The 18,331-nt window shown below is 38.9% G+C and overlaps 1 protein-coding gene across 2 annotated transcripts in view; it reads right to left on the bottom strand.

Annotated features, from left to right (window-relative positions):
* The window catches only part of Slc25a13 (solute carrier family 25 member 13), a 186,825-nt gene that overhangs the window by 120,262 nt on the left and 48,232 nt on the right, over window positions 1-18,331 (bottom strand). The window contains exon 4 of one of the 2 annotated variants that reach the window (XM_078040387.1): window positions 13-128. The exons of the other annotated variant lie outside the window; for it this stretch is intronic. Coding sequence (XP_077896513.1) covers window positions 13-128 — 116 coding nt within the window. The remainder of the gene's footprint in view (window positions 1-12; window positions 129-18,331) is intronic. 2 annotated transcript variants of the gene reach the window in all.

Here is an 18,331-nt window from a genome sequence, read left to right as displayed (position 1 = left end):
CACACTCCTTACCAAAAGTAACTTCTCCTTTGCCAGCTTTGTCGAACAGCTGAAAGGCGACCATAAACAAAGCATCTGGGGCACACAGGACAGACTCAAATGCTACAAATTCTTGAAAGGATATTAACCTGCAACATAAAACAAGCACAAAGCACAAAGTCAGTAGCTTACGGAAAATAAAAGCATACACAAATACACACTGAGGGAAAAATAGTCGAAAAAGTAAAATTCAAAACTAAACACATTTACTAACACTTAGCACTTCCTTTTACATACAATAAACAATTGTATGGACTGAAATAACAATATATGGAACCTAAAAAATATGGCAGGCTTGAGCATACAGTGAAACACTCAATGCATTATAATTTCAAATGAGACAGTTTTACCCAACACCATTTATGTTGATTTACCTCGATCTTCCCTCAGGCACATTATTAGATTCTATAATTAAAGCTTAGAGACTTTAGGTTAAGAAATGACTGCATTACAGCCAAGACAGAGCAGCTTTGTTATTCATTAATACCCTTACACACCGTGTAAAAATGACTCACAGATGCACATTCATTACTGACATCTACTGACCACATGTGAATTGTACCCAGGACATTACTGGGAGAAATGCAGATAAATCAGACACCAAATGTGACCCAAAGGAACTTCCAGTCAAGCAAGAGAGGCAACACTAGTCTAGAAATAGTAGCATACAAGAAAGACAAATGGGAAGGCAAGGACCAACATGACAGCGGAATTCAGGAAGAAAATCAAGGGTGGCTTTGTGGCAGGAATGGAAGTGAAGTCAAGATTTAAGGACTGGGGCTGGGGATGTGGCTCAAGCGGTAGCGCGCTCGCCTGGCATGCGTGCGGCCCAGGTTCGATCCTCAGCACCACATAAAAACAAAGATGTTGTGTCCGTTGTGTCCTTAAAAAAGTGAAAAAAAAAAAAAAAAAAAAAGACTTAAGGACTGAGTAAAATCCAGACATGCAGAGATGGGCTCTATGGGAAGGCTCCTCAGGCAGAAAGGCAGAACATGAAAGTCACAGAGTGCACGAGGGCAATAGTGACAACTGATTTGTCTGAACAATGGAGTGCACAAGAGAGAAGACTGCCAATGAGATTGGAAAGAGAACACAAGGATGTCCTAGAAGGCAAGAAAAGGACGAGTCATTCTTCTCTAGGAAAAAGGACTGCCTAAAAACTTCTAAGGAAAGTTATAATATGATCAAATCCAGGCTTTGGGAATGGTGTGACCAGCCAGGGACGCTGAATTTCCAAAGATTAAACAGTCCATGAAGGATTTCCTAAGAATTTTTTTTTCATCAGTATATTGTATTTAAAGTTCCAAGTATTTCAATAATATATTGAGATAGTCTAGGTTTGTGGAGGGTATGGAAGGAGAAAATATGAATATTTTCCTATGTCTCACACGACACCATAATTTCAAACCTCTTATAGGAAAAAAGATATCTCTATTCAAAGTGTTACAAAGTTAACCTACCTTTTTGCCCGAATATCACCTGACTACAATAATGCCATAAAATAAAAGGGAAAATGCATGGTGTGTCCAATATGGCATTTCCAAATCATTCACCATCCAAAACACATCATTCTGCAGGCACGAGTCATTCAGGAACACGGGTTTCAGGAGAATGCTTGCCCAGGAACGTTCACTCTCGACCATAGTTTCTGTCACTGAGAATCTGCGTGCAAGTGAGGCCAGGGGTGGTGGGTTTGGGAAGAGAAGCATATGAGTCCAACCTTCTTGGCTGAACTCAAGGGGCTTCCTCCCTGTGAGGTGGGAGGGGAGATAATCATGAGCATATATAACCACCAGAGTGGGCAAGCAGTGTGAAAAGTCAAAGGAGAAATAAAGTACTAAGGGACACAAAGAAGGAAGAATTTACTCTGCTTAGAGGAGTTGGGGAAATCTCCATGAAGGTGTAGCATTGAAAGTATAAATTCTGAAGGTCAACAGATCTTCGGGACCATCTGCTTCAAGCTCCTACTTTTACTTTTGAAGTTGGAAAAAAAATGACTTTGTTATGGAGAAATAACTGGTTTCTGGCATTTTGGCTTAAGAAATGGGTCTCTTGGTTTCTGTTCCACCTGGGTAGATTTACAGTGGTGTGAGAAGACAGGCAAAGAGATGCGGACATAGTGCATTCCACACTGAGGGAGCAGCAGAGAACTGAACAGAGGTCAAAATGGACGCTGGTGCTATGTTTAGAAGGACTTAGGAGCTACTGACCCTGCGTCCTACAGGTCATGTGGATAAGAGTGGCCTGAGGTAGAATGTCTGCCACCTGAGGGACCTCAGAGACCAGGTTACAGAATCGCCATGATTTTACAGGCAGGGGGAATTCACTCCAGGTTTTCAGATTAACAAATGACAGGGTCAAACCTTTGTTTTAGAAAAAGAACTGGGGTGGAAGATGAACCTAAAAGGAGAGAGATGAGATGGGGGAGGCTCTACTAGAGTAGAGGCTCTGAGCCAGAGTGGGAGCCCTAGGAATTAAACGGAGGAGAGGAGAGGCTAGAGAGCTACAGGTGAGGCCAAAATGACAACACTGCAGAGGCTGAGGGCAAGGACAGAGACCAAGGTGCTCCCAAGACTTCTTCATTGCACAGCTGAGTGGGATGATGACACACCACCAATGGAAAAGAACAAAAAGGAAAGCACTGGAGGAGAGACTCAGGGGAGCTTGGGACCAGTTCTGACCGTGTGAATTTGAGGTGTCCCCATGTGTAACTCAGGTGAGTTGCTGGTTGAGCTAAATTTTTATGTCTCCCACCCTCTGCAAAAGCCTGACTCCTAGCACCTCAGAACACTGTCTAATTTGGAAATAGAAGTTGTTACAATGTCATTAGCTAAGACAAAGACCTACTGGATCCAGTGTGACTAGAGTCCTTATACAAGGGGGGAGATTTGGACATGGACATGCATATAGGGGACATGATATGAGGGTTAAGGCAGAGGTCAGGGTGAGACTTCTATAAGTCAAAGAACCCCCAAAGACTGCCAGCACGCCCCCAAAAGCTAGGCAATAGGAACATAACACTCCCTCAGAAGAACAACCCCACCGACCCCTTTTTCCTGGATTTCCAACCTCCAGAACTTGAGATAATACAGTGCTATTTTTAAAAAATATTTATTTTTTAGTTGTAATACCTTTATTTTATTTATTTTTATGTGGTGCTGAGGATCAAATCTAGGGCCTCACACGTACTAGGCGAGCACTGTACCGCTGAGCCTCAACCTCAGCCCCCTACAGTGTATTTTCTAAGCTACCCAGTTAATGGTACTTTGTTACAACACCTGAGAAAACTAAAACAGAGGCCAAGGCTGGAAACACAGATCTGGGAGTTTTTAAAAAACGACTCCTTGAAGCTATAAATGAAACTATCTCCAAGCACTTTATCTAAAGATATTTTACCTTCCCCCAAAACATTCTCATGAAGAATGGCCTTGAGGAACTGCCCAGCAAGCCCACCACGCCCTGGGCAACTGCAGGGTCACAGAATAGTGTGTTACTATTGTCACCACTCCTTGGCCCACCATCCCACTGAGCAGGCACCAGCAAGCAACAGCAGACACATGGTCACACTGCACTGCTTTCCAGGTGACCTGTGGGCAGCATACGGAGGCAGAAAGCAACCATATTTGCTAAATTACCCATGCAGAGGCATAAGGTTAATTTAAAAAAACAACTATACTATGTGTGATCTAGAGAGAAGATGTTTTCCACTTCATGGCCTGAATAAAAGCTTGAAATACAATAAAAAGAACATCCTACCTCTCTCAAAATGGTATGAAAAACCTGAAAACCATATATATTGTGTGAAGAAATCCTCTTCTGGAAATCTCAATGTGGTTTTATAACCGTAACTGGTCAGTGAATACTGTGGCATTTTAGGCATGCTACTGATACTAAAAAGGTATGTAATTTGGTAATCCTGTTAGATACAAGTACTACACATCTATGTAGGAGGTATATAGAACCATGAAATCATAATGTATTTCTATCCATCAAAATCATTTTGGATTTTCAAGGTAATCTGACTAGAAAGCTATGAGAATAATTATATAGTACTATATTCATTTACAATATGATATCTTAAAACATCTATATTTTCATATAAACAGTACTTCAGTCTTGCTTTACAGATTTAATGGTATTAGCATAAGTTGCAACAAAGAATCAAGCTTAATCAAGTTCAGACCTAGCTGGGGAGCTCACTTAGTTCCTTTTCCAACACCGACTCCAACAACTACTTTGACAATGTCAGATGCCCTTTAAAGACAATCACATAAGGGGCTGGGATTGTGGCTCAGTGGTTGAGCGCTTGAATAGCACAAGGGAGGCCCTGGGTTCGATCCTCAGTACCACATAAAAATAAATAAATAAAATAACAATATTGTGTCCAACTACAACTAAAAATAAATAAATAAATAGATAGATAGATCTATCGATAGATGGATGGATAGATAGATAGATAAGTATTTTGGAAAAAAAAGATGATCACATAATTCTGATCAATTCCATGACTACTATGTAAAGAAGAGTATTTGACACCAACACTAACCTGCAGCAACTAACAAGAGGACATGGGTCAGCAAACACGGAAGCAAATATAAAAGTCACATTTCATAGGCCTATACTACTCTGAGATGGGAGAGAGCAGATTTACAACTACTGTATCACAGTTCTAATGCTACCAGAAATAGTTTTCAAGAAAGTCTTTTCTACTTTCCAAAGCACTGGAGCTATTGTTCTCCTTTTGGATGCCATTTACAATAGCAGCTACTTCATAACTCCGATAATTAGCCTAAATACCACATACTACTATAAAATACTGAATCAAAGAGGAAAGGGATTCAAAGTGGATTGCATTTATACACTAGGTTTATGACAATGTAAAGATCATACACCTATCACATACACAGAAAGATACTAGAAGGCTATATACCCAAATGAGAATAGTGCTTCTTTATCATTTTGTAACTTTAGGGCCCGCTAGCCTGTTCTCAACTTGGCAAGGGATAGCTTTTAGCCTGGAGACACTTAAAATATAACAAAGAACACAGACAACCTGTATTCTCTATGCTACTATGGAAAAAGTAGTAAGTAACATCAGGGAACTGGAAATAAATTAATGAATTCAGAGAGAAAGACTGTTGTTATATATTGAGAGCAAGGAGGAGATGAGGAAAGTCTTACTGAAATTAGGAACATATGACATCCAAGGGAAGATGTGATTAAGTGACTATGAGATCAGTCTTGGCACGGAGGGAAAATGTAACCAAGTGAACATATCACATCCATCCTTTAGCAGGGACATGACCCAGTAAACATGGGAGGTGCGGAAGGAGGTACACCAACTGCAGTTTGGCTTCAGTGTCTTCTCTGTGCACCAGGCAGAGGCCCGTGCTAAGAAGTGTAATCTCTGTTTCCCGGAACTGGTGGGCCAGAGAGGCAAAAGTTAAGCCAAGAACCAAAAAGGGAGGACTAAAGACAAAGCACCCTCTGTGGAGGGCAAGTCCTATGGTAATATGGTACTCACACTGATCACGAGCACCCATGGTGGTAGGAAAAGGTCTGAAATTTTGAAATACGTTTAACTACATAATCAATTTGTGCTTCAGAATGCTTAATCTGACAGGATAACTAAAATGAATTGGAAGGAGAAACGATGAGTTAGGGAGACATGCTAGAAGGATCCAGGAAAGAGCCAGGAAAGCCTAAGTTACAAAGAAGAGCTCCCTATACCAGGTGGCTAGGGGTATATGGCATCATGGCTCTTGAGCACAATTTGACAACACAGCAAGAGTCTTTAAAATAAGATTCCTTGTTTTGTGATGCCACAATCCTACTTCTAGGAATTTATCCTAAAAAAGAATGAATGAATATATGCCAACTTTTATCTACAGAGATGCGGCACTGAAGACAATAGTAAGAATAACCTCAATATATAATGTGACTGATTAAAGAAACATTCATATATGGTATTCCCCAAACACTAAAAATTGTTATAAGCAAATCCATGGTATTAAATAAAAATTCAGGGGCTGGGGATATAGCTAATAGAGTGCTTGCCTCGCATGCACAAAGCCCTGGATTCAATCTCCAGCATCACAAAAAAAAAAAAAAAAAAAATCAGTTATACATGATATGTAGAAAATGATCCCATTCTGTTAAAAATGGAAAACAAATGTTATTTTACACACAAATTCTGAAGCTTGTACACCAAAGTGTTAACAGTAAATATCTCCAGGTGGATAAATTATTAAAAATTTAAGGTTCTGTGGTTTGTTGTGTTTTTTTTTTTTTGCCTGATCATCTTTTCTGATTTGTTTCCCAACAGTACAAATACTGTTATTTTTATAATAAGAAAAATAAAGAAAAACTCATGTAAAAGAAAATAGCAAGGCCCTAAACTTGGATGGTAGCAGAAGGAGGTAAGAGATTCGGTTGGAGAATAAAAAATTGAAAAAGAAACAAACTCTCTGAAAGCCTCACGGGAATTCCTGTTATCCAAGGTGGATAACCTCCAGTTCTCTTCCTCCCTGCTGGTGCTCATTCCTACTCAGTAGGGGCTGAGACCCCATGTGGTCCCTTTCATCTCAGTCTGGCTCCTATCTCCAGGCCAACTCTGTGGCTATGAAAGTTTAAGCGAGTGCACATAAGGATCTGATCTGTTCATACTTCAGGAAGTTTGGGTGTAGACAATGCACCATATCAAAATCCAATTACCACTTCTACTTAAGGTTCCTAACCACAGGAGTGCTTTGCAAAAATAACTTCTTACTACCCTCTTCCGTGTGTTACAACAGAAGCCAAGCAATTGTGCAGGATTACTGGCAGAGATAAAAGTAAATTCTAACTCTACAAACAGGGTTCCAAGACCACCCAGATTCAAGTATCTGTGGATATTAAGAAAAAAATCCAGAACTGGACTCTCCTGTGACCACCAGTTTATCAAAAGAGCGCTGGTCTCCATAATTTTAATATCTTTAAATAGCTACCTGGCTTTCCCAGTTCTTATCTTTTCCTCCCAAAGCTTTGCATACATGCATTCTTCAGGTAGCTAAGCAAATAAGGAGCTTGTGCCTACTCTATGCCAGGCAATGCCCTAGGCAGTAAGATATGGTAAAAAGGAGAACTACGCCGGACAGAATCTGTGAGCTCAAGGAATCACATTCTAGTGATGGGCATGAGGAGGTGAGCAGGCAAAGAGCACAAATATATATAAAGATAATTCCAGAATCAGATAACCATGCACAGAGGATAAAGTAGAGGAATGCATTAGAGCAATGCTTTTCAGCCCCACAGATTCTACTTAAGGGGTCTGAACTTCCCAAGTGACTCTACTATGCTGTCAGGCTGAGAATCAACAAGGGGAGAACTCTGGGGATGGGAGATGGAGCTGCTTTGCCTCAGAGGGTTCAGGAAAGCCTCTTGGGAGGAGGCATTAAGATCTGAAAGATGAAAAAGCAGCAGCACTGAGAAGAGTGGGAGGCAGGGTCTTTGGGGGAAGAAAACTTTGTGCAAGGGTCCAACACAGACCAGCCAGGGCAAGTTCCCCGGCATAGGAGATGGCCAAGAGGTGGAGGAAAGAAAGAAGGACAGAGAAGGTGATAAGGCGTGCAGGGATTTTATTTTTGGTATATGTGTAAACAGCACTGTTGTCAGGTTGGTGTAGGGAAGTAACACAAAAGAACCCTCAGGACAGTGAGGCATGGTCATCAAGGCAAAGCTAGATCAGGGTGAAAGCAAAGTGGTAAAACCAGGATCCGTTTTCTAGACAATTGTTAAAGCTTAATAACGCAGGGTCTGGTGGGGCCCATCCTACAAGTCACAGCAAGAAGTTTTTAAAAGCCAGGCAACCAGTCAGATCCCTGAAGAGGATGCCTGGAGGGCTGTGGCTACAGGGGCTACAGCCACAGGAAACAGACGGAGGCCCTGAGCTCACTGAGGATATGAAAACTACCAGTTAGGCAGACTGAGAGAAAGAAGCTCATAAATAAAGATTTTTACTTAAAATGCCAGTTGATGGTCAGTGAGCATACAAACGAGGCCTCCCAGCCCTAATTATGCAAATTTATCCTAATTGTTTATAATGAGCTGTAAAAAGACAATGAATTATTGGTTTTCTAGTCTAGACCTTCAGGAACAGGGTAGAAAGAAGCACAAGTTCTAGTCTTACCTGTGCCTAACTGCCAGAGTGACTTTGTCTCTTATTCCATGGAGGATGCTCTCTCACATGCCTTTCACTCTGAAATCCTGCTCTCTTCCATTTTCGGTTACAGGGAGTCAACCCATGCCCACCCTGGCTCCAGCATGGGCTTGGCGGTTCCTGGACTGCATCTGTTTGGAGGCCAGCGTGGTTCTCTGAGCTCTGCTATGTGCTCTGGTTCAAATCTCACTGCAGTATTTGCCAAGGGCCTATTTAAATTCATTGGCTCCAATGAAACCTGGCAGGCTGAATATTGTTCAAACAAGCAGGCTACCGCCTGGCTTTAAAATCCTATTAAACATTTTATTAGCAACTTTACTATATTGTTATCATGAATTTGGCCTATAAATACCACCTCTGCATACATATCTATCTCCATATTGGCAAAAGAAGATAAATATATAGGCTCTAGTAATTGTGAGCTTAACTCAGTAAGTGATCTGTCTATGGTTCCAGCCCTACCTGTCTGCCCCCAGCCTTGCAGTTCACTCCAAATGGCACTTGTGGCCCAAGATTGACAGTGCCAACCTGGGGGACTCATACAGGGCATTCCTATGGCCCCTGCACCCCAACATCTCTTCCTTATCAGAGGAATCAAGCACATTTAATGGGCATAAGTCATCCCTTTCTAGTTCTTTGCTTAGTTAATTTAATTAACACTAAAAAAAAATGTCTTTCACCTTTACATCTTTTTATACTCCATCATTCTTCCCTTTCCTGTTAAATCACTATTGCCTTGCCCACTGATAGCGGAGAATCTGTCTCCATGTCCTTTTCAACTTCATAGCCATAAAACAGTTGTAATTATGGTTAATTCCCACAAGAATGATACTGTACCAAGGGGGGAAAAAAAAAACACTACAAGCTTTTTAAAAACTGAAACACATCAAATGCTCTATCTCTACAAGTCTTTACATAAGTATCCTTTGTTTCTTAAATACTACAAATATCATTTTTTAAAATCAGAAATGCTATCTTATCATATTACATTGTTCCTATTTTGTATAACAACCAAGGGCAGAACTGCAAATATATCACAAATGTTTTCTCTGTATATCACATCACAGGTATTTAAAGATCTAAAGACTTTTTCTTTTATGGGAAAAGTGTACTGAGTTTAAAAAGAAAAAACCCACTATACATAAACAACTCATTTTAAATCAAAAATTGTCCTTAAAGAGGGGTTAAATATAATTGGGGCTCAAGACAGATCATGGGGTGAAAAGGGAAAGGTATCTGTAAACCATGTTGGAAAATTGAGTTAAACACAGAAGATTAAAAAACAAAAACCAAAAAAAATTGTAGCTTTCCTATATTTTTTCTTGTTTTTCTAATTAAGGCTAGATAGGAGGCTTCAACTTTATTCAAATGGCAAATAAAGAGATATAATGGGGAGATAAATCACAAAAATCAGTCACTGAAAAGGCAGCAGGCAAACAAATCTGTCAGCATTTTTTTAAGTGACCACTGAACTCTGGCCTAACATGTCATAAAGTAGCAGGCCGCTTTGCCCCGATTCACACTGGACTACCAGTTTAAATGCACCAAGGACACAGAGATAGGTCTACATGCAGTACCAGCACTGCCAGACCCTTTGCTTATCAGATTACAGTCTACAGTTTGATTGGGGACCTGAAGCAGGGCCTGAGGAACAGGTTCTTCACGCAGACTACCTGCTGAAGATGCCCTTATTACCTGTTGGTTCTTTATTCAAATAGCATTTTAAAACACCAAAACTGACTGAGCTTTAAATGATTTTTTTATTGAAACACGATATCTTTCTCAATGGATTTTTTTCTGAATCTCAAAGGCAAGTAATGATTAAAATAATGTTCTAAAACAATAAAAGGTATCTAAGTGCACGCACACAAAAAAAGCGATAAGAGCAAGTAGGCTACATTTTTGCATCTTTCAATGATGAATTCCAGTTAGTCACTCTGCTAAAAAACATATATAAAAGAATACATTATAAGGAATAAATTAAAAATTTTTTAAATAGACATAAAATCAAATTATACTGATTCCTCTTTGAGAAACATGATCAATTATTTAGGCACATTTTAGCATTTTCTTTCATTCAATTATAATTCTTAGGTTTTGGATAAAGTACACAAAAACCTCTCTTGATGTGATTATAACATACCCACTCCCGCCCTGGCAAAGCAAAAATTAAAAGACGAAAACAGCCTTATCATTTAAAAATATAAAATTATTCATGGTGTAGGCAAGAAGAAATAAAAGTCCACAGGATTCAGCCAGAATATGGCCAAAAAACAGCCAACATTAATATCTGCTGTGCCAGCTGAATTCAAATTAACCCAATTTTTACATGTTAATTAAACCAGCTATTTTCTTCTTATTGTATTTTTGCTTCTTAAATAGTAGAGTCTACAAGTGATTCCCAACAGACTTGTTCCAACAACAATGACGTATTCATTTACTTCTATTATGACCATACAATACAGTAACTGAGCAGTAATTTTTCACAGTCAATTACATGTGTGGTTCTTTATGCTTAAAGATGCTGAAATAATGTGTACTATAGAGCCATATGCCTGAATCTCTAGTTTGCCAGAAGCAGTTGCCTGGGTAACACATTTTCTCTCCAGTTTAGCATAACCCTTCATTGAATATCATTAGGTGTCATTAAATAGCAAACATTAACATGAACTTCAATATACTACTTAGATAGAGTCATTTTACCCATGTAAACAAGTGCTCCATCATTTATAATAAGCTTAAAATAGATTATGATTTTCTGTATTTAAGAACATGAAAAAAAGAAAAAGTACCCACGTGTTGATTCCAAACTGAATTTGCAAAAATTTCTGGTAATATATGAGAACTCAGACCAACTTCCAGGGATAACATTTCTCATCAATATGGTCAAGATAGTCAATATAAACAAAGAAAAATTAAGCTTTCAAATTTTACTCAACACTAAAATACTTCCATCCATTGCATCTCGAACCAAAGATTGTTTTATCTTCTTTTGTAATTGGGAGGAGGGGCACACACTTGAATTCATTAACAAAATGAATTTAAGGAATAAGGTGTTTAAAATCAAGGTACACAGAAAATATGGGATACTCTGTGCATTATCTAAAATTTTTTCCAGCTTTAGTGGGGTATACTTAACACCTAAAAATTATATATCGAAGGTATACAAGATGATATCTTTATACACACACACATACACACACACACACACACACACACACACTGTGAAATGATTGTGAAAATTAAGATAATTTACATATCCATTTCCTCACATAGTTATCTCACAGTTAAAATAGTTTAAATATTTAAAGTTTAAGGAAGGATTATATTGCTTACATTATATCAATATATAGTTTATATAGAGAGTTCTAGAGGAATGCCTGCATTAATAGTAGTGGCCATCCTAAACAATCTCCATCAGCTACCCCAAACAAGCATCCATGACTAAAAAAGACAAGATGCTTTTGTACAAACAGTCTCAACAGTCAATCCCTTCACTTTCCCAATAGGATTACCCATCCTAAATCACGGAACTATATTGTTTTTGAGATGCATCATAATTCCACATAAACCTAAGCTCTTAACCTACACAGTCAGGACTTTTCCTCTCTCACCATATTGCAAAGTCTTCCAAATGTTCAATGTCGATTTTGGTGGACACACATAAGAAGAAAAGAATCATCAAATAGCACTTCTACCCCATTTTATTTTCATACCTCTCCCAGTGAAGAAGAAATGCAGGCTTCAAAACCCTGAAAGTAAGGGTAGGGGAACTGACCAAGGTTCAGTGGCAGCATCCACACTGACCAATCAACCTAAGGATAACCAAAAAGAAAGCTCTGCCAAGAGTGAGTGAGTTCTTAACTGTGGGAAATGAGATCCCACAATTCCACACCTGGTTCCTAATCCAAAATAATAAAAAGCACAAAATGCTGTGACCTTGCCTTAGGTGGACTACTTCCACCTCCACTGCTCCAAGAACATCCCTCCAACGGCAAAGGTGAACAAAACATCAAGCACATGTCCAATCCAGGGCCAAGAAGTAGTTAGTTGGCAGGGGAAAAGTTTCTATGCAGCAAATCATAAGAAACCAATGGACAGAAAGGATAAATAAATCTTTAAGACACTTTTAAGATATATTGTGATCAGTAGCAACTCAGTCACATCTCTGATGCCTCAATGATAATTCATATCCTGATTAATTACCTAACACTGTGATTTCAAATAAAATGTTTAAAAATATTGATGTGGCTGTGTCACTGTAGTATGCTGTTTTTAAGTCCTTTAGGTATAGACCAAGGAGAGGGGTAGCTGGGTCAAATGGTGGTTCCATTCCAATTTTTTCAAGAAATCTCCATACTGCTTTCCATATTGGCTGCACCAATTTGCAGTCCCACCAGTACCTTTTCCCCCACATCCTCACCAACACTTATTGTTGTCTGTATTCATAATAGCTGCCATTCAGATTGGAGTGAGATGAAATCTTACAGTGTCTTTGATTTGAATTTCTCTAATTGCTAGTGCTGATGAACATTTTTTCACATATTTGTTGATTGATTGTATATCATCTTCAGAGACGTGTCTGTTCAGGTCCTTGGCCCATTTATTGATTGGGTTATTGGGTTTTTTGGTGCTTAGCTTTTTGAGTTCTTATCTACCCTCGAGATTAGCACTCTATCTGATGTGTGAGGGGTAAAGATTTGCTCCCAAGATGTAGGCTCTCTATTCACCTCACAGATTGTTTATTTTGCTGAGAAGAAACTTTTTAGTGTTGAGTCCATCCTATTTATTAATTTTTTAATTTTAATTCTTATGCCACAGGAGTCTTATTAAGGAAGTTGGGGCCTGACCCCACATGATGGAGATTACAGCCTTCTTTTTCTTCTGTTAGACACAGGGTCTCTGGTTTTATTCCTAAGTCCTTGATCCATTTTGAGTTGAGCTTTGTGCATGGTGAGAGATAAGGGTTTAGTTTCATTTTAATGCATATGGATTTCCAGTTTTCCTAACACCATTTGTTGAAGAGGCTATCTTTTCTCCAAAGCATGATTTTGACACCTTTGTCTAATATAAGATAATTGTAATTTTGTGGGTTAGTCTCTGTGTCCTCTATTCTGTATACTGGTCTACCACCAGTCTGTTTTGGTGCCAATACCATGCTGTTTTTGTTACTATTGCTCTGTAGTCTAGTTTAAGGTCTGGTATAGTGATGCCATCTGCTTCACTCTTCCTGCTAAGGATTGCTTTAGCTATTTTGAGCCTCTTATTTTTCCAGATGAATTTCATGACTACTTTTTCTATTTCTATGAATTTGTATACAACCAGAGATATGAAAAATTGTGCTCTATATGTGTAATAAGAATTGTAAAGCATTTTGCTTTCATATATAAATAAAAAAAGAAAAAGAAATCTGAGTTATATAAACTGTAATGCATAGAAAAAACAGTCTAATAACCCAAGAAACATTATGAATAAAAACTGAAATAAAAAGTGATTTCTGTTTATATTCTGATTAAATAATGGTATTTCTAGATTTTACCAAAAATCTGCAATAAAGAGAATACCATCCCCACCCCTAACCCTAATACTGATTAAAATTTTATTACATGAACATAATTTGCTTAAGAATTGGCACAAGATCTGGGATCTGGTAAAGAAAAACATATAAATTTTTCATATTATGTTTTGTTGTACAAATAATAACAACAAACTACAATGAAATTCACCTATTAACACAGGCCACACATGAATGTAGATTTTCATTAGAATAACCAAAAGAATTTATTATGACTGAGTCTAGTTCTATTTAGGTTTATATGTTATTTTATTCTATGGAAGAAAACAAGAAAGAAAATCTGTCCCAACTGATCCAGCATGTTCCCCCATCTTATTCCACACTATCTCTGCATTCTTTAGCAAGTCCTATGTGGAAAGGCCTCATAATTAATTCCAAGCTTTTATAAAAGTAGGCAGTTACAAAACAGAACAGCAATTGTAAAAGATAATCAAAATTAGACACTGTTGGGAGTGCTTTGTAGTTTAGCAAAAGCTAATTAAACTACAAGACTTTTGAGACTCTATTGCTTTTTCTGGGCACAATTATTATAGAAAAGCAACATCAAGATTTTAATGCTTTTTTCCTTCAGGAAGTTGGTGACTTTTCTTTCCTAACTTAAAAAAATAACAACAAAGAAACAAAAAACCCTGAATCAAGCAAGCACTGAATCAGGAAATCATAAGTGACAAAAAGAGGGTTTCCATATGAACTACACGTTCAGCAAATCCTCAGATACTTTCAAGAGTGGTTTTCCCTTTTGTGAATCTAAAAATTACCTCTTAAATTAACAACCTGAAGAAGAATGTAAACAACTAAAATGTATGGAAAGAGAAGAGGCATGATTCCATTTATTCAGCTCCTATGCAGAAGGCATGAATTCATCAAACCAGAAGCTACAGATGAGAGGGGCACAGGGCAAGTGCCTAAAGGAGTCAAGTTCACAAATATCTTGGCATGTATTTCTCAAGTGCTGTCCCCTTGCAGGGGATTGGGGATATGGCAAGAGCCCCCAAAACAACATAGGATCTCATCCTATGGGTGATGTTCTCAACACAAAGAATCCCTCAGAATACTTTACAATAACTAACACAACTCTAAACTCTTGTGGAATTAGCTTAGTTGGAGAAAAGTAAAGACAGGAAATGAAAGAAGGTTTGCTAGGAGTTTTAGTACTTGTTAAATAGAAGAACTGCATGAAATGTTACAGTGATCCTAAGAAGAAAATGACAACCAGGGATTTAACATGTAGAAATTCCATACTCAACCAGAGAAATATGACATTTTTTTTTTGTACTGGAGATGGAACCCAGATGTGCTTATCTACTGAGCTGCATATCCCAGCCCTTTTAATTTTTTATTATTTTTGAGACAGGGTCTCACTAAGCTGCTTACAGTCTCACTAGGTTGCTGAGGCTGGCTTTGAACCTTCCACGTTCCTGCATCAGCCACTCAAGCTGCTGAGATTACAGGCATACACCAACATGCCCAGCTCACCTCCTTATCATTTTGATAAAAACATTTCACACATGCACAGGACCTTATGTGTTCAATACATGTAGCAAATATTTATGGAGTACTACTACGTCCCAGCCATGATCTGCACACAGATTCAGCATTAAACAAATTAGAAAAAAAATCTCTGCCTTCATGGAACTTATCACCAAATGTTGGTGGAGGGGAACAAACTAAAGCTATTTTAAAAACCAATGTGTACAAGATAACCACTATGAGAAAACCTAAAAGAAGTGAGTGAGTTTCTTGGGGAAGAGACTTTCAGAAAGAAGACAGAGGCAGCACAGGCTCCTAGGTAGGTCCAAGCTTGGTGTGTTAAAGGTGCAGCAATAAAACCAACGGTGCTGGAACGAAACAATGAAGGGGAAGAAGTGAAGTAAGGGGGTGCAGAATACAAAGCAAGAAGAACACTGGCACTGGAAGATTCCACTGGCCACATTCTGGCTGCTGTGTTCTGCAAGGAAGCAAGAATGCAATCAGGGAGACTTGGAAGTCTTTTCTTTCTTTCTTTGGTTTTGGGATCAGATTTAGGGATGTTTTACTGAGCTACATCCCCAGTGTTTTCCATTTTTTATTTGGGCATAGGGTCTTGCAAAATTGCTAAGGCTGGCCTCTAATTTGCAATTCTACCACCTCAGCTTCCTGAGTATCTGGGATTACAGGCATGCAACACCACATGGGGTTGACTTGGTAAATCTTGGAACACAGCCAGGTGACAAGACAGTCATACCTGGAACCAGAAACGTAACAGCAAAGGTGATAAGAAGTGGTCAAATTCTGTGTTCAGAGTAACATCTCTCCAGAACCCTATAATTCAAAAAATAAAATTACAGCTCACGCCTGTAATCCCAGTGGCTGAGACTTGAGGATCTTGAGTTCAAGGCCAGCATTAGCAACTTAGCAAAGCCCTAAGCAATTTAAGGAGACCCTGTCTCAAAATAAAAAATACAAAGGGCTTGGGATGTAGCTCAGAGGTTAAGTACCTCTGGGTTCAATTCTCAGTACCGAATAAAATAAAATAACGAAAAATGCAGGGTCACATTATTGAAGAGTACTGTTGCGTTGTAGAAATGCATCTGAAGAACTAGACCACTGGAAGCCAGGTGCCATTACCAGCTGTTCTGTATCAGAATTTGCACTGCTACAGAGTGAACAAATGAGAGCTTTACTATTTTTATTTAATAGAATTTGATTCTTTAAAATGTACACTTGGATGAATCTGCAAAGAAAATAAAAATGAAGCAGCATTGCAGTGGAAAGCATGTTTGCTGACCTACTGGTAACCACCTTTACCAGCAGCTGCTGTGTGGCCACCGTCACTATCTCTACTATACACCAAACATGGGCTATATGTTAGAAACCAACCTGATGAGCCTTTTCCTAAGCACCTAAAGATCAAGGAATCTCAAAACATTAGTCCTTCAGAGAAAAGCCAAAGCAGTTATTAACTTAAAAAATTCTTTATAGCTTTTCTAGTAAGATTTTATGAATCAAGACTAATAATAGAACTTGTCCCCAGATTTTCACTAGTTGTGTCTGTCTTTGTCAACTTCCCAGCATCTTTCTTATTCCTATTGTCCTTGCTGGTATCATGAAGCCTAAAGAGCAGCTACTCTTACAAAGAACCCAGACATGACATGTTGGTGGCAAAGCCAGCTATATTTGATGTAAGATCAGAAGTGAGATATGAGAGAAAAGGAGGAAGCAAAGACATCTCCAGAGTTTGGAGCCTGACAACTGCAAGATGGAGTGTTCTCAGGCAGCAAATAGGAAAGGAAGAGAGAAGGCTCAGAAGCCTAGCTTATAACACTTGAGGTTTGAGAGACCTATGAGACAGGCAAATGACAGATCTCACAGAAGCAGCTGGATGAATATGTAACCCTGGAGATCATCAGAGAGAAGAGTTTGAGATGTAAAAGTAGACATGATGTAGTGCTTAGAAGCCATGGCACAGAACAAGATGACCAAGAATTAGCCAGGGAAAACTAGAGACAGGTGGGAAAAGGGGACTAGGAAAGAACAGGCAGTGAGTAAGGTATAAAAAAAGAACATGGTGCACTGGAATTGAAGAGAGTATTTCAAGAAGGTGTGAGGGAGCAACTGTGTCAACCTGAGCTTTAATAGTATCACTGGATTCTACTGTGTGGATAAGTTTAGGACTGTAGCAGGGGAAAGCTGAGGAGAGCAGACTGAAGAATGAATGGACACAGAGGACTTAACTGCAAGGGCCAGACGAGACAAATCTTTTGATGAGGGCTGCAGAAAGAAGAGAACTGAGGCAGAAGCTGAAGGGGAAAGTGGAATCATGAGGTTTTCTTAATATGGAAGAAATATCAGCAGGTCTGTGTGCTGCCAGGAAAGACCCCAGGAATAGGGAGCGGTGGGAAGGGACAGAAGAAGGGAAGGAGACAAGGAAGGGATGTGGGCACATTATCTGTGAGTCAAGTGAGATGGGAAAGCTAACTAAACTATCTCTTAAATGTTATTTTGCCCAGTAATCACACACAGGTATTTACTAAGATGGAAAAAAAAAAAAAAAAACAGGCACAGAGAGAGAGATCAGTACACTTGTCTAAGGTCTTATGGCTTATAACAAGACCTAATGTGATGCGAAGGCTTCCTCAAACACTATTAGTTCTCCTTCCACTAGCCAATGTCTTTCTCATGTGAAAGATCCACTGTATCTGAGGGCAGAAGTTAGCAGAAGGAATAAATGAGCCTTATAACACAGAAGTCCCTTCTGCATGATAAGGGAAGCACATAGCCTAAGAATTGTTTGATGCAGGAAATGGAGGAACACAAAAGCAAGCAAAATGATATTTGGAGGGTAGTTAGAGTTCATCTATTCATTACGGCATATCCAGTTCTCTCTGACAACTGCCCTAACGTAATGTCAGGGAAAAAAGACTTATGACTTGAATAATGTTAACCCTTAAAAAGAACTGGCCTGTCAATCCCAAAAAAACAAAGGCCAAATGTTCTCTCTGATGTGTGGATGCTGACTCACAATAGGCCAGGAGAGGGAG

Source organism: Ictidomys tridecemlineatus, chromosome 2 (genome assembly GCF_052094955.1).
Source record: "Ictidomys tridecemlineatus isolate mIctTri1 chromosome 2, mIctTri1.hap1, whole genome shotgun sequence".
In the NCBI taxonomy this organism is placed as follows: domain Eukaryota; kingdom Metazoa; phylum Chordata; class Mammalia; order Rodentia; family Sciuridae; genus Ictidomys; species Ictidomys tridecemlineatus.
This window is presented reverse-complemented; position numbering and strand designations above follow the sequence as displayed.